A 16636-nucleotide genomic window follows, 5' to 3' on the forward strand; every position below is an offset into this window, starting at 1 on the left:
CTTACAATTGCATAAAATATTTCTGGAAGGGTACAGAAGAGAACTTTTGCCTATAATCCAGGCAGCTGTGAGACAGGTGGACATGAAAAGAAAGGAGACCTGCTGTTCACTATATACTTGTACTTTTGGGGGTCAGGTATTTTTATTTTCTTTTTAATATTAAATAGTTTTTGATATATTCACAGAGTTGCACAGCCATCACTACTATCTATTATAATTTCAGAACATTTTTATCTTCTCAGAAAGAAAACCCATACCCATTAGTAGTCACTCCCCATTCACCCCACCCACCCCTTTGCGACCACTAATAAATTTACTTTCCATCTCTATAGATGTAATCATTCTCAACATCCTATATAATAAAAGCAAATTGCCCCCTCGACCGGAAGTTATCTGGGAGTTTGACCAGGGGGCGGGGCTGGCCGGGGGAAGGGAGGGAGGCCCCAGCCAGTGGTTGGCAGAGGTGGCAGCAGGCATCTGGGTAAAGGGAGGGAGTCCCCAGCCAGCAGCCACTAGGAATGGTACCAGTACATGCATTTTGTGCACTGGGCCTCTAGTTTATTTAATAAAAGCCTAAGCGACCATTAGGGCAGAATGACCAGAACAACCAGTCACTCTGATGCACAGTGACCACCAGGGGCAGATGCTTAATGCAAGAGCTACCCCCTAGTGATCAGTGTGCACTCACAAAGGAGCACCACTCAGCCAGAAGCCAGGCTAACGGCTAGCGAACGCAAAGGCAGTGGTAGGAGCCTCTCCCACTTCCGCAGCAGCACTAAGGAGCAGTGAGCGGGCGGGCAGTAAGAAGCAAGGGCTCCCAGTCTGCGAAAGGGCACAGGATGGGCTGAGGAACTCCCTCATAGTGCACAAATTCGTGCACCGAGCCTCTAGTTGTCATATAAATGAAATCATATAATCTGTGGTATTTTGTGAGTGATTTCTTTCACTAAGCATATTTTTTCAAGATTTATCAGTGTTGTAACATGTATCAGTACTTCATTTCTTTTTATGGCTGAAAAATAATCCATTGTAAAAATATACCACATTTATTCATCCATTATCAGTTGATGGCCATTTGGGTTTTGCCACCTTTGACTATCCTATATAATAAAAGCATAATATGAAAATCAGCAGAATGGCCAAACAGCAGAACGACCATCCGGATGACCATCCAGGACCACACTATGACGCCCACTGATGCCAGGCCAGTCAAGGCGGGTGCGAGCGATTGGTTGGAGACCCAGCCATCACCCCATGATTGCTCTGCAGAGGGAGGCCCAGGCCACCAGCCATTGGGCTGCAGCTGAGTGCTGGCAGCTGGAGGGAAACCTGGCTTCCAGCAGCTGGGGAAAGGAAGGTCTACTCTTGCATGAATTTCATGCATCAGGCCTTTAGTTATGAATAATGCTGCTATGAACATTCGTATACAATTTTATGCACAGATATATTTTTATTTTTATGTACTTACTAGAGGCCCTACTCTCCAACATCCCCCCAAGGGATCCAGGCCAAGGAACCCCACCGGTGCACGATCAGGGTTGGGGAGGGACATTGGAGGTTGGACAGCCAGGGAAAGACTGCAAGAGGGCTCCAGGGCATGGCCAGCCTATCTCGCTCAGTCCTGATCAGCCAGACCCCAGAAGCAAACTAACCTACCAGTCAGAGCATCTTCCCCCTGGTGGTCAGTGCATGTCATAGCAAGCAGTTGAGCAGCCTTAGCATATCATTAGCATATTTTGCTTTGATTAGTTGAATGGAGGACTGGATGACCTGGCACTTAGCATATTAGGCTTTTATTATATAGGATTGGCCATTGTATGTCTTCAAATTCTTTGTCTATTTTTAATTAGTTATTTTTCTTTTTATTGTTGAGTTGCAAGAGATTTTCATGTATTCTAGATACTAATCCCTTATCAGATATATGATTTGCAGAAACTTTCTTCTATTCTGTGAGTTGTCTTTTTCATTTCCTTGATGGTGTCTTTTGGAACACAAAAGTTTTAAATTTGATGAAATCTAATTATCAATTTTATTTCTATTGTTTGTGCTTTTGGTGTCATATCTAAAGTCATGAAGATCCACATCTGTATTCCCTTTTAAGATATTCAATTCATTTTGAGTTAACTTTTATATACAGTGTGAGGTATGGGGTTCCAACCATGTTCTTTTGCATGTGGATAACTAGTTGTCCCAGCATTGTCTGTTGAAATATTGTTCTTTTCCTCATTGAATTATATTTTTAACCTTATCAGAAACCAGTTAACTATAATGTGAGGGTTTATTTCTAAGCTCAGTACCCCATTGATCTGTTTGTCTGTCCTTATGTCAGTGCCACAGTTTGGTTAATGTAGCTTTGTACTAACTTTTAAAATTGTTAAGTGTGAGTCTTCAACTTTGTTTTTCTTTTTGAAGTTTGTTTTGGCTATTTTGGATTCCTTGAATTTTCAGCTTAATCTTAGGATAAGCTTACTAATTTCTGCAATGAAGCCAGCTGGGATTTTAATAGACATTACATTGAATCTGTAGACCAATTTGGGACTTTTGCCATCTTAACAATATAAAGTCTTCAAATCCATGAACATTTCTTAATTTCATTTTCAGATGGTGTGTGGCTGGTGTACAGAGAGACTGTTTAAATTGTATATTGATCTTGTATTGTGCAACCTGCATGCTGTATGTTTTTATACCTTTCAATTTTTCTACCATTTACATGTATTATGGTGTTTTTAAAATCTTAGATAGGCACTCATCATCTGTGGAGGGGTGGGGGCAGCACCACCTATCCTGAAGCCTCCTGGGAGTAGAAGTAGGAGGCTCTGGCCCCAGAGGGTAGGGTAGCACACTGCCGGGCGCGTTTTAGCTACTCCTCAAACAATTTATTAACCAAGTGAAGGAATGAACACTCTAGTGAGACAGCCAGGCAGCATGTACCACCTCTAAAGCACTCTGCTCTTTGCTTATAAAGCAATGCAGCGTAGGCTCTGGCCAGGCAGCTCAGTTGATTAGAGCATCGTCCTGATACACCAAGGTCTTTTCAGGAAGTTTCCTGCTTTGAAGCTGTGAACTGCCTTCCTGTATCTTCCACCTGTTAATTCTGGTTTTCCATTCTGGGGAGGGAGAAGATAGCTAATCCTTCTTCCACAAAAGAACCCTTTATATATGTTGACAGCCAGAATGGGTAATGAAAGGGCTGTGTAGCCTGGAAAAGAAGGTAGACTTACTTCTTGCTGTTTTTACTGTCTTTGCTATTGTTGTCATAGTGTCCTCTGTCACAGGTGTTTTCTCCATGACCTCACATCCTCATCTCTCCACTCATTCTGCATGGCAGTCTTCTTCTGGACTTCTCTAGTTTTCTTTCCATAGAAACTTTTTGGAGGGTGAGGGCAGTTAAGGAATACTTCTGTCAGTGTTTATAAGATGCAAGTTTGTGGCATTACCCCCATTTACATTGCATTATCTTTTTAAAAATGATTGATTTTAGAAAGAAAAAATATCAATTTGTTATTCAACTTATGTGTGCATTCATTGGTTGATTCTTGTATGTGCCCCTGACTGGGGATCAAACCCACAACCTTGGTGTATCAGAACGCCGCTTTCACCAACTGAGCTGTCTGGCCGGGGCCTACGCTGCATTGCCTCTATAACCAAAACTTTCCTGTGGAATTGGTCCTCTCTGCTTTGAACAGTGTAGGGATTTCCAGTAAGTTCTGTTCAGTTCTCTGTGATGGAGAGTATCATGGACATGACTCTCCCTCACTGAGCTCCATCTGAGTGTCACAAATCACAAAGGAACGTGACTTTAAGAAACAAAGCCAGCGATGAGCGGGCTCCCCTGCCCGTTAGCAGCCTCTCTTCTCTCTACGATGCTCCAGAGGTGACCAGGGTGCTGGGAGAGGGGCTCCCTCCACACCGGGTCTTCTCTGCTTTCCCCATGGGCTCTCACAGTGGCAGGATGACTACTTGCCAAAGGTTAAGTAAACCTATACTTAGAGGAGAATTACTGGCTCTGCTACTGTGATCTTCATACAGAAAACATGCCTGTTCCTTTTACACGTCTGTATTCGGTGAAAATTAGAACCCCGAAGCTGTGGCCGCCTCCGCATCTGTTTTGGACAGGACCTTGGTCATTCTTTGTTGACTTCTAGTATTCCACGTGGCTCTTCAAGAAATGTTTTGCTCTTGAAAGAATTCTGCAGCCAGACAGTGAGACAAAACTTCTCTCATATCCTTGCAGCTCTTGCTGATCCTTATTGGCCTGTAGTCCAGCAGAGTGCATCGATTTGAAAATTCTGTTAATGGGCCGTGTTTATGTCTAAATCATTATCTTTTAAATTCCCAGGGCATAGTGGATTGTTGATTGCACCATTGCCACCATGGAATCTTAAATGTTGTTTAAGTGTCTGTCCCCCAAGACTTTAATCATTTTGGCTTTCTGCTTGGTTTGATAGCAAAGGGGAACAATTTATGGTGTCGAGAAAAGAGAATGCTGGATTGGGTTTTTTGAGGAAGGTTACTGATGTTTTTACTCAGTCTCTATAGACTCCATACTGTATTGAATACTTGATATAGGAGGTTCTCCATTTAATTTTCATATCACCTCAGCATAGAATTCCCACCTCAGATGGAATTATTCACCAAACTGATGAAGACACTAAAGCATGAAGAGTTTAAGTAACCCACCTTCAGGTCATTCAGCAAGCAGGGCTGGATTCAAACGTTCCTTCAAAGCACACGTTCTTTCCACTGACCACATGGCCTCAGGCCCCGTGCCCCCCCTCAGTGCAGTGTGTTGGGCATCATCATATCCTTGGTGGGGGCTTCTTATCCTTGCTTAGGGGCCTGGTTCTGAGTAAATTGGTCGGTTTTTACATCTGAGAAGTGGTATTGCCATATGGCAGCTCCTTTACCATTCACAGCAACCAAGATGTGTTCTCCCCACTTGCAGACAGAGAAATTGAGGTACAGAGAGGTTAATTCAGTGGCTGAGGTACTATTCCTATGTTTGTGCTGGAACTGGAACCCAAGCCCGTTTTTCTGACATTGTATCCTGGCTCTTGGCCCTGAGTGGCACTGCCCTGCCTGTGCCTGACAAAGCTCAGGCAACTCCCTGGAAAGATGAGCCTTTCCCATTTCAGAGTACATAGCAGTATGACAGGACCCCTCTTCCTGTGTCATGCGTTTTTGGTGATTCCAGAGCCTTTGGAAGAAGTCCCACTATTGTCTGTATCTGTGCCTCACAGCTGGTGTGACAAGGCACTCTGTGTGTGGCCTGTGGGCCTGGATTAGCTAGGCAGCACTGAGGCCCCTGCAGCAGCCTGCTTGGTGTACCTCAGTGTGCAAATGAAAGATTTCATTGTGAACTGGGTGTGCAACATTTGTGGTACAGAGACCGGGGTCACCCTCAGGGGGGCTTAGGAGTCACCAGTGTACAAACAGCACTCAGTAGTAAAAGCTGCTGCAAGGTTAGTCCCTGCCCACCAAGTGCTAGTCCCAGTTGTAGGCACTTTGCACACATTTTTTTTAATTTAATGAATCTTTATTGTTCAGATTATTACAATTGTTTCTCTTTTCCCCCCATAGCTCCCTTCCACCTGGTTCCCACCCCACCCTCTGCCCTTTACCCCCCTCACTCCATTGTCCTTATCCATAGGTGTACAATTTTTGTCCAGTTTCTTCCCGCATCCCCCATACTCCTTTCCCCCCAAGAATTGTCAATCCACACCTTTTCTATGCCCCTGATTCTATTATATTTACCAGTTTATTCTGTTCATCAGATTTTTTATTCACTTGATTTTTAGATTCCCTTGTTTAAAGATATGTATTTGTTCATAATTTTTATCTTTACCTTTTTCATCCTCCTCTTCTTAAAGAATACCTTTCAGCATTTCATATAATACTGGTTTGGTGGTGATGAACTCTTTATCTGCCCTTCCATTCTGAATGATAGCTTTGCTGGGTAGAGTAATCTTGGTTGTAGATTCTTGCTATTTATCACTTTGAATATTTCTTGCCACTCCCTTCTGGCCTGCATATTTTCTGTTGAGGAATCAGCTGACAGTCATATGGGTGCTCCCTTGTAGGTAACTAACTGTTTTTCTCTTGCTGCTTTTAATATTCTTTGTCTTTTGCTCTTGGCATTTTAATTATGATGTGTCTTAGTGTAGTCCCCTTTGGAGTCCTTTTGTTTGGGGTTCTCTGTGCTTTCTGGACTTGTAAGTCTATTTCTTTTCACCAGGTGGGGGAAGTTTTTGGTCATTATTTCTTCAAATAGGTTTTTAGTATCTTGCTCTCTATCTTCCTCTGGCACCCCCATAATTCTGATGTTGGTATGCTTGAAGTTGTCCCAGAGGCTCCTTACACTATCTTTATATTTTTGGATGCTTTTTGCTTTTTATTCTTCTTTGTATTTCAAATTTTTTACTTGATTCTTGGAATCCTCTAGCCTGCTGTTAGATCTTTGTATAATATTTTTTTATTTCAGTCAGTGTATGTTTAATTTCTAGTTGATCCTTTTTCATATCTTTGAGGGTCTCGCTAAATTTATCAGCCTTTTCTAGAAAATTCTTGAAAAACCTTAAAACCGTGGTTTTGAATTCTATATCCAGTCATTTGTTTTCTTCCATTTCTTTTATTTGTGACCTGCCTCTTTGTCTCCGCATTTTAGCTGCTTCCCTGAGTTGTTGAGTGGTTTTGTATGCTAGGTGTCTTATAGGGCCTAGTGGCTCAGCCTCCCCAGTTACCAGAGGTGGACACTCTTGGTGCATCCTTTGTGGGCTGTGTGCACAGTCTTGTTGTAGTTAAGCCTTGATTGTTATTGGTATCACTGGGACGAATTGACCTCCAGGCCAATTGGCTGTGAGGATCAGCTGTGTGTGTACGCTGGGAGAACTGTGCTGGAGATACCCTTATGGGAGAAGACTTGCAAAAGCTCAGCTTGAATGGAGCAGAGTCTCAGGGTAGAGCAGACAGCATTGGTTTCCCATCAGCCCTGCCCTAATAGGCCCCTGTGTCTCAGTGTCCCATGGTAATCGCAGGAAGCACCTCTGAGAGAAAGCCTCCCTCGAGTTCCGCCTGCTGGCAGACAGTCCAGTTTCTCTCCAATGTGTCTGGATCCCCAGAGTCTCACCTGGAACTGGAATTCAGTGCATTCGGGAGCTTTTGACTATCTCCCTCTTGAGAAAGCCAGCTGCATACTCAGTTGCCCGCCCTCTTGGCCACGCCTTGATACCTCTGCCTTTCGCAGTTCCTCTGAGTCTCAGTGTGCTTTTCTCTTTCCTTCTAGTTGTAGAATTTCCACTCAGCCAGCCTTCCTGTGGTTCTGGATAATGTCCGTTTTATCTTATGTGTAGTTTTGAAATTGTTGTGTGAGTCAGTAGTTTAAGTGTTTACCTATGCCGCCATCTTGGTTTCTCCACACACATTTCTGTTTAATACAGAAGTACCCTCTTATTTGCTATTTCACTTTCTATGGCTTCAATTACCTGAGGTCAACCACAATAAATAAATAAATAAATAAATAAATAAATAAATAAATAAATGAAAAGGTCCAGAAATAAACAATTCATAAGTTTTTTCCCCCTTCGAATAGCATAATCCTGCTCCATCCCACCCTAGCCCTGGGTCATCCCTTTATCTAGCATCTGCATACTGTAGATGCCCCATTTAGTAGCTGTCTTGGCTATCAGCTCAACTGTCGCAGGATCTTGGTGCTTGTCTTCAAGTAAACCTTATTTGATTATCAGAACACATTCAGATAACTTTTACTACAGTGTATTGTTAACCGTTGTTCTATTTTACTATTAGTTGTTGTTGGTAATACCTTAGTTGCCTAATTTATATATCAAACTTTATCATAGGTATGTGTGTATATGGAAAAAGCATGGTGTATATGGGGTTAGATACTATTCACCATTTCAGACATCCACTGAGGGTCTTGGAACATATCCCCAGGAATATGGAGGGTTCTCTTATTCTGACAAGAGCAGTTTGCTCTTCCCTAAACTAGATCAGAACTTGGTTGTCATGACTTCCCACTTTTCAGACAAGACTAAATTCTGGTGGGTAGGAAAAGCTTTTTGTAAAGCTTTTAATTATACAATAGGAAGCTGCCTTTTCCACTCTGGTCTTCCAAAGTGATCAGTGCTACAGAATGCAACAGACAGTTTCAAGGAATTCCTTGGCCTAGGCAGCCTTCTCTGCCTGGAACCCACCCTTGCTCATTCACAGACATTTCCCAGACAGCCTCCCGTGCCAGTTAAGACCTGGGTGCTGGGGACAGAGAGAAAGGAAGGTGCCACTGCCCTGGCCAGGAACAGACCACAGAGATGTCGAGAAGAAGCTTGTGGACATGAGTCATCATCGCGCAGTGTGAGAAGTGGGCGAAAAGGGATTTCCAAAGTGCTCAGGCGGCACAAGGATCAAGTGACCAGCGGTGCCTGGGGAAGTCTGGGAGACACCACAAAGGAGGCGTCCCCCAGACTGACTCATGAAGGGAGAACGATTCCCTGTGCCTGGGTGACGGGCAGAGGACCTAGGGCACGGAGCCTCGGAGGCATGAGGAGCACGGCATCTTGAGGGGACCAAGGCTGGGGCTAGAAAAGCATGGTCAGTTGGCAGCGTGAGAAGGGCCATGTGGGGAAGGGTTCTGGAACCCCAGCCTGAGGATGTGGCTTGTCGTCTGGGAGTGACAGAAGCCGTTAGCGCCCTAATGACCGGGGCCACTGTGAAGGACAGCTGTGCTCCGTGGTGAGGAGAGGCTACCGTTAGCGAGATCCCCTGCGTCCTGGTCGGTAGTGGAAATTCTGGGGATCTTCCGTTAAGGCTGAAGCATCAAAGAAGAGAAAGAGATTTTAATTCTGAAATCTGATTTCTGAAGCCAAACCAACAGGATTTATTGGTTGATTGGTGGTTAGGGCTAGGGGAGAAAGAGGATTTACACATCTGTAAATATTATACTATTTTGTCCTTATTTCAGTTCTAAGCAAAATCTCTTCCATTTAAAATTCAGGCTTGTACCTGTTCTCCCCACGTTTCCTTCCTCTGCAGAAAACTGGAGACTCTCATAGAAATTTGAATAACAACCCTCACAGCCTCAAACCCAGTTATGCTCTGAGTTATAGGTGGGTGAGGGGTTTTCTACAGGTAATATCATTTTAAGACATAAGCGTACCCCTAAAAAATTGTAACAACGCATTGTAAATCCTGTTTAAGAGTCTTACTAACAGATTAATTCTTTTAAAAATGACAGTTTCTTTTGTACAATAGCTGATTCTTTGACTGGATTCTCCTCTAACTGACCCTCTGAAATTTTGATACTTAATTTAGACATATTTGCATGATGTTTCTCCTAAATACATCATAGGTCAGTAATTATCCCAACACTGAGAACTAGCTCATGAATAGCTCCGCACTATTGTCACATCTTCTGTCTCATGCAATTCTCCCCGGGTTCCTACAAGGCAAGCATTCTTGTCATTCCCTTTCCCTAGACATAGAAAATAAAATTCAAAGAGACGGAGGGTACATAGCTGGCTCAGTATTTGAAAATGCATGATGGAGCCATGTCTTAAATCCAGTCTTCTGATTTCCAACCCTGTGCCCTTTTTACTTTGTCATGCCATCCTCCCCCTGCCCTGCTCCTGGCAAAAATAAGCTGTAAAACAAACAAAAATCCTTTGGCCTTTATGATATTGGTTGTTTATTCTTCATTTTTCCTTGGTGCTTTCTTCTTAGAGATGTGACTATCTCTTAGGATTTTAATTAGACTCCTTTACTAGGCCGTGCTGCAGTAACAAGCAACCCCAATCTCAGTGGCCTATGGCAATGAAAGATTATTACACATTCATATTACCTGTGGCTGTGGATTGAGGGCAGCAGCTCTGAGTCTGTGTGTTGTCTTCATTCCAGAGCTCAGTGGAAGAAGAAGCTCCTATCAGGTCATGCTGTTCTCGCAGCAGAGAGAGAAAGTTCAATGGCTGAACCATACAGTCATTCTTAAATCTTAAACTCGGACGTGGCATATGGCACAGTCACTTGTACTCCATTGATCAAAGCAATTCACGCAATCAGGCCTGATATCAGTGGGGCGGGAAAGCACCCATGTGGAAAGTGCTGTAAACACCACAAGTCACATGGTAGTGGACAGAGATGTGCAATGCCTCCTACAGGGAGGTGGACAGTGTTTGGGAGCAGTAATTCAACGTTACACATGACTCCCCAAACTCCACAGTGCAACTCTGCTGGCACCCAAATGGTTGGGCACTTTCTTACCCCTTCTAAATCTCAGGGGTCTTGCAATTTATTTCCATGAACTTGATCTCCAGACACAGCCTCTGAATTTTCATACCACTGTAATCGAATATTGATTGAGATTTAGAACCTTTATATAGACCTTTATTTTTTAATTTAATTGATGTTATAGAAAAAACAAACTCGGTATTATAATGTGATGTTGCTGGACGGGTAAGTGTTGGATCCAGGAAACTTGCAGTGGAAACCCCTGGGCATCTTGCTGGAGTAAGGACATAGCTCACCACACAGAGTCCCCCCCTCTACTCCTACCCTTCCCCCCAGGTATGTGCCTTGTGCTGCTCCAGCCAAGTGGCTGTTGTCATATCAGCACATGAAACAAATGCTTACTGAACAAAGGATTCTTTACATAGTAAGCATTTTCATAAAGATTTAAAACTGGATATCTTAACCATTTGCTCACTTGTTGACCAATTTAGATAAATTTTTATTCATACATAAAAATATAGTGAACATCCACTAGGTATTAGTCTTTGGGTAGTAAGGCCATTGAGGCAAAAGCATAGTTTGGGCTTTCAAGGAATTTAGGATCTCCTAAGGGAGCATTATCTGCAGTTTTGGAGCAATCCCATATGGTGATGGGAGTGGCGGCCGCAGAGAGATGGATCAGCTGAGCCTCAAGGATCAGGACATTCCTAGGAGGCGCCTTCCAGGCTGTGGGGAAATTGCTCACGTATTCAGGGAACTGGGAGTAACCCGGGTGTGGCTGGAGTGTGAGGTGTGGTAGGAGGAGAGGCCGATCCTCGAAGCAGAACAGGTTTTATCCAGGGCCAGTGCCTGAGCAGTCAGAGATTCTGCAGATCTGTCCCAGTCCTGCCACCTGTCCTTGCCCTTTTTCAAAGTGGCTTTAAGGGAGGAGGAATGGTGCTACTTTTAACTGTCTGTGCCTTAAAACCTCAACCCAAACCTCTTTCCCTCATTTGAGGGACTGTCATATGAGGGGCTGTTACAATGAGCCCTGGCTCACCATCTCAAAGGCAGGCAACACATGGGCCCAAGCACCTAGCGCAGGGAGGAGTAGAGGGTGGAGGGCATAAAGATGAGGTTGGTACTTCATTGCCACCTAATCCACAGACTGATAAGGGAACAGACAGGGCTTTGCTTCCCAGGCTTTACCAGAGGAGAGCTCTTGCACATGAAAGAGTCACTTCCCAGTCCAAGCTATGAGTTCATCTAACCAGCCAACCCTAGAGGCAGGTGCAGCCGATCTGCCTGGCTCCAGAATCCACCTTCTTCCCTCCAAACTCAGAACCCTTTCAGCAGGAGGAAACCTGGCACACACATTCTGGGAGAGGTGGGGCTCACACTGGGCCTCAAAACATGGATAGGTCTTCAGCAGGCAGAGATGCAAGTGAAGGGCATTCAAGTAAATGAACATGCAGAAGTAGGGTGTCCCAGGTGACAGCAAGGGAAATCCCACCACAGAGAAGAGGGAGCTGACAGAGATAGACCAAAACCCAACTCCAAGGCCTGGGCCTGGACATGGGGAGGAGTCAAAAGAGTGAACAAGCATAGAACGTATTGAAATTCCCAGAATCAAATATTTCTGGGTTTGAAAATCTTATAAGGGGACTGGAGGGACCTCATCAAGTAGAACCTCAATCACATAGGGTACTCGTCACCTCTCAAGAAACCTCATAGTCCAGTTGCTTAATGAATTAATTAAATTCATTGGCCCAGCCTTGTTCTCTCAGAATTGGTTTGAATTTTCTTACATTTGTGGAAAAGGGAACAGGAAGAGGGCTCAGAATCATGGTCCCTGTATTAATTTGCTAGGGCTGCTGTAACAAGGTACCACAAAGTGAGTGACTTAAAAACAGACATTTATGTCTCACAGTTCTGGAAACCAGAAGCCCAAGATCAAGGTGTTGGTCTGATTGGGTCATTCTGAGTACTGTGGTGGTGGTGGTGGGGGGGGGGGATCTGTTTCAAGCCTGATCTTCGGTGGTCCCTGACTTGTGTACACATCACCCAATCTCTACCTTCCTGTTCACATTGTGTTTTCCCTGTGTGAGTGATGGTCTCCATGTCTAAATTTCCCCTTTTTATAAAGACACAGTCATATTGGATTAAGGCTTACCCTAATGACCTCATTTTAAACTTGACCACCTGCAAATAATCCTTTTTTCAAATAAGGTTACATTCATGGGTATTGAGTGGAGGCACAGCTCAACCCATAACAGTTCCCAATTTGCTGTAGTTTCCAATACCCTCCTTCGTGTCCCATCAACAACACAGATAGAAAATTGAAGATAGTGTTTCAGGATCCTTCCAGATACCATCCTTTGTCCACCACAGAGGGGCAACCACCCTTTGTATACTCAGACCCCTGGGTAGTGAGGGCCTCTGTGTCGAGAGATTCAGAGAGCAGCCAGGGCATCTGCCCTGCTTTCTGGGCAGACAGTGCTCCCCATGGGCATACGCTCTCAGGTGAGAGAAAGACCCAGCACACTGGTGTCTTCCAGACACCTGGAGAGGCAGCTCCTTATCCGTTATTACTCACAATGTCTACAAGAGTGGGCAAAAGCAGGTTTACAGTTGTTCATGTGGAAAAAGACATGGAGGTTATGATTATTACAATAGCTCACAGCTGTAAACCTACTTTTGCCCACCCCTGTGTGTGTATATGGTGGTTAACTACAGTTGAAATAGTACCTTAAGACATTTTCCAAAATTTGTAATAGATATTGTAAAAGATTTATGATACATTAGTGAAAGAAAGCACAATATGAAAGTTTGCATATGGTTTGATTTCAAACACACACACATTTTTAACAGCTTTATTGAGATATAACTCCATATTTAAAGTCTATAGTTCATTGACTTTTACTATATTCATGAAGTTATGCAACCATCATCACAAGCAGTTGTGGAATATTTCACTACTCAAAAAAAAAAAAAAACACAAAACCTGTACCCCTTAGCTGTCATACTCCAAACCCTCATCCTCCCTGCCCCCAGCCCTAAATATCCACTAATCTACCTTCTGTCTCTATAGTTTTTCTCTGTCCCTACATTTTATACAACTGTATGTATATTTTAATTAGAAAAAAAATCGAACGGAACTGCACACTAGACGGGATGACTTTTACCAATGAATAGCAGAATTACAATTTTAATTTTCTTCCCTTTATTTTGGGTATTTTTCTAATTACACAATGAGCATGAATTGCTAATCAAAGGGGAAACGTTTTATTTTTAAAATAAAGGGAACTAATCCTATTTAACTAGTCCTCATGGATTATTCTGAAAACTTGACCTAAATCATGATCTTATTTTACGGGGGCAAATGTTTCCAAGTTCCAAACAACTGACTTCAAATAGCACATTTGGAGCGCAGTTGTTAGGAATGGAAATGTTGCATCGCACTGGTTTGTTCTGCACTGGATTTCCTAAGACCCGGCCCCCGATAGCCTTGCATCCCACTCCTCAGGGTCTTCCCATCCTTAATCAGGTGATCTCTCTCAGCCTTCAACAAATTGTTGCTTGTCTCAAGTGAGAGACCCTATAATTAAACCACATCCTTTTGCCTCTTTAATAACATTGGAGACAGAGAGTATAATTCTATGAGGGGACGGAAGGAATATATAATTTAGTGTCCTTTTCCTGAGCCAGTATGAACTTCGTGCATGTAGCGTCTTGCATGCTTCAGGTGTAAAAAGTGGTCTGTTGTCTCAGCAAGTGCATTACGTGAGCACAATGCATACTGAATCCATCTCACAGTTAGAGGCTCTTTGGATCTGTGTCTAGCATACTTGATATTTCCAGATTCACCTTTCTTTGATGAATAGACTTTACACTGGAGGGAAATAAGCTTACCTGGGTGAGGTTCATGAGACAAATTGGGCCTAGTCACCATCACAGAAACTCATCTGTTGTCTTAGCTAGAAACCTGGGCTTCATCCTTGACTGGCCTGGTTCCTCTGTGCCTCACATCAGCTCAGTGGGACCCTAATCTTTCTGATTGGCCTCCTCTCCTTCAATCCCCACCCCATCTGCCCTGTACATTACTCATCTGGGCAAAGAGGCTGCTGCCTCCTTTCTGTCCCTTCCTGAGCAGACAATGAAGTTGATCTTCCACATGCTGCGATGGTGCTTCATTATCTGATCCCCTCACCTGTCCAGTCTTGCCACTAACCAGTCCTCCCCATGTGTCCATGTTCCCACCTCAGCAGACCCCCATATTCCCTGGCATATTAGAGCCCCATCATGGGTTCTTAACCTGGATTCCATATGTGAATGTCCTAAAATAGAATGCATAATTGTGTGGTTGGGGGGGGAGGGGTGCGTGGGTGAATGGGGGGAGGGGTGGTATTTTTCTAGGAGGACAATGCTTGGCTGTCATAAAATTCTTAGAGATGATCTATGAATCCCTCGATTTAAGAACTGTATTCTGGGTGTTTGAACATGTTCTTTCATGTAATAGCTCACCTTTCCACACTGGTGGGCAGCTCCCGAGGACCACGCAAACACTACCTGCTTTCCTACTTGATGTCCCTTTCTTGTGGCCCCATGGCTTTGCTTACCTAGCACTTTCCCGGTCGGGATTTCATTACTTGTGTACATACTTGCTGTCACTTTCTGCCCTGCCTCCAGCACAATGTCCAACACAATGTCCAGTCAACTCTTAGTAAATACTGGCAGAAGAAGGAAAGAGACCAGGATGGGCACTGGGCCATTTTCTCCATGGAAAGCCCACAGTCAGTTGGGTGATGGGACAGTGTTGCTAATGGCTTCCTCTCGGAGCGCTGCCCCTGACTTGTGTACCCTCAAGAGGTGAACCCATGGATCTGTCTTCTTTGGTATGCTTACAGATATTTCCTCTAAGAGACTGCAGGCCCAGCTGTCAGGCATCTACATGGAGAAATCTAACTTCCATTTGCTGTGAGAATTTACTAGATGTGTAATGATTTTTAAATTACTTCTTGACAAATTTTGAGCTCTTTGTTTTTCTCCCATTCCCTTTCAGATTGATGCACTGAGTAAACGAAGCAAAGAAGCTGAGGCAGCCTTCTTGAATGTCTACAAAAGATTGATTGATGTTCCAGGTAAGACCATGCACTGATAACCCCCCCAGTGGGCATTGTGTCTGGAGAGTTGGTGGGTTTCGGGCTTATTCTTCTCAGCTTTCCTAAGAGAAATACACCATCAATGGCAAGAAACCAATGAGTTCTGGGAATTTTCCAAAACCCAAACTTTGGGTAGGTATGGAAATTAGATGCACTTGTGTTAAAGTCATCACATAACCTCTAGTGAATACTTTTGCAAATACGGAAAGTCAAATCAGTGGGGCCACCTTTAGTTTAAAATGCTGCACAATTTATAAGAAGAAATAGAACCTGTGGAGTGCTGTGCAGACACCGTGGATGTTTGTGTTTCTGGGCTGGTTGATTCCACATTCAGAAATAGCCCTAATAAGGTACCTCAAATACCTCACTCCCCTCCCAGGTCATCCAGGGAGCCAGTAACCTCTGGTCACATTTTTCATTTAAAGTTTATAGCCAAGGGCAAGTAGCCCAATTAGCTACAACCAAGTACTGCATATGGATTACTGACATGACTAGAACTACTTTAACAAAGCAAAACAGCTACAGGTCTCCTTTATATCTGAAATTGCATTTTAATTCAGGTCTCCTGTGGGCTTTGCTGTACCATTTGGGAGCCGGGATTAAAAGAGGTCACCCCAAGCAAGGGGCAGCAGAAAGCACTTTGGACAACATTCTCTTGCCAGAGGCTTGTTGTAAGGTCTTTGTCACATTCCTTTTCCTGTTTGGACCTCAGTTTTCTCATCTTTGAAATGGAAGAATGTAAAGGAACAGCCTCATGGTAGAGAATGGTTTTCTTTGTTCTAAATAAACTTTTGCTGTCAATGGAGCTTATCCAGCACTTAGTTCCAAATTCTGGCTTTTTTACTTTCTGCAAGAGTTTGTAACCAACTGGGGGTTCCCTGAAGACTGGCCGAGGCTCATGAAAAGGCTTCTTCACAGCAAACGGGTCATTGGATGCCCATGGTGTGGCCTTTTCTCAGGTACTGGCACCTCAGTGGTCCCACTGGCATGATCTTATGCAAATACAAATTTTATGTTGATGACTTAGTTGAAAGGAGTCTGGCTTGTTTCATCTTTGCCAAAGACCAGAGCCTTTTGCTGCTGTTTTCCAAATATCCTACACTCTCCTTTTTTAAAGTCCAGCTTTTACTTAGGTTTTTCCTTAGTGAAGTTTCTCAGATGGGCAGCCACTTTAACAAAGTGTTAGGTTTCTTTTTTCTGCCATTATTTTCCATCCTAATTTCTCATAGAAAAAAAATGAGAACATATTTTTCATCAAG

General features: G+C 43.6%; 1 protein-coding gene across 15 annotated transcripts in view; it reads left to right on the top strand.

Moving 5' to 3' along the window:
- The window catches only part of CUX1 (cut like homeobox 1), a 349872-nt gene that overhangs the window by 179440 nt on the left and 153796 nt on the right, over positions 1-16636 (top strand). For all 15 annotated transcript variants that reach the window (XM_036408962.2, XM_036408954.2, XM_036408960.2 and 12 more), the window contains one exon: positions 15278-15356. In XM_036408962.2, the coding sequence (XP_036264855.1) occupies positions 15278-15356 (79 nt within the window). The remainder of the gene's footprint in view (positions 1-15277; positions 15357-16636) is intronic.

The sequence above is a fragment of the Pipistrellus kuhlii genome, unplaced genomic scaffold (genome assembly GCF_014108245.1).
Source record: "Pipistrellus kuhlii isolate mPipKuh1 unplaced genomic scaffold, mPipKuh1.p scaffold_m20_p_4, whole genome shotgun sequence".
NCBI lineage: Eukaryota > Metazoa > Chordata > Mammalia > Chiroptera > Vespertilionidae > Pipistrellus > Pipistrellus kuhlii.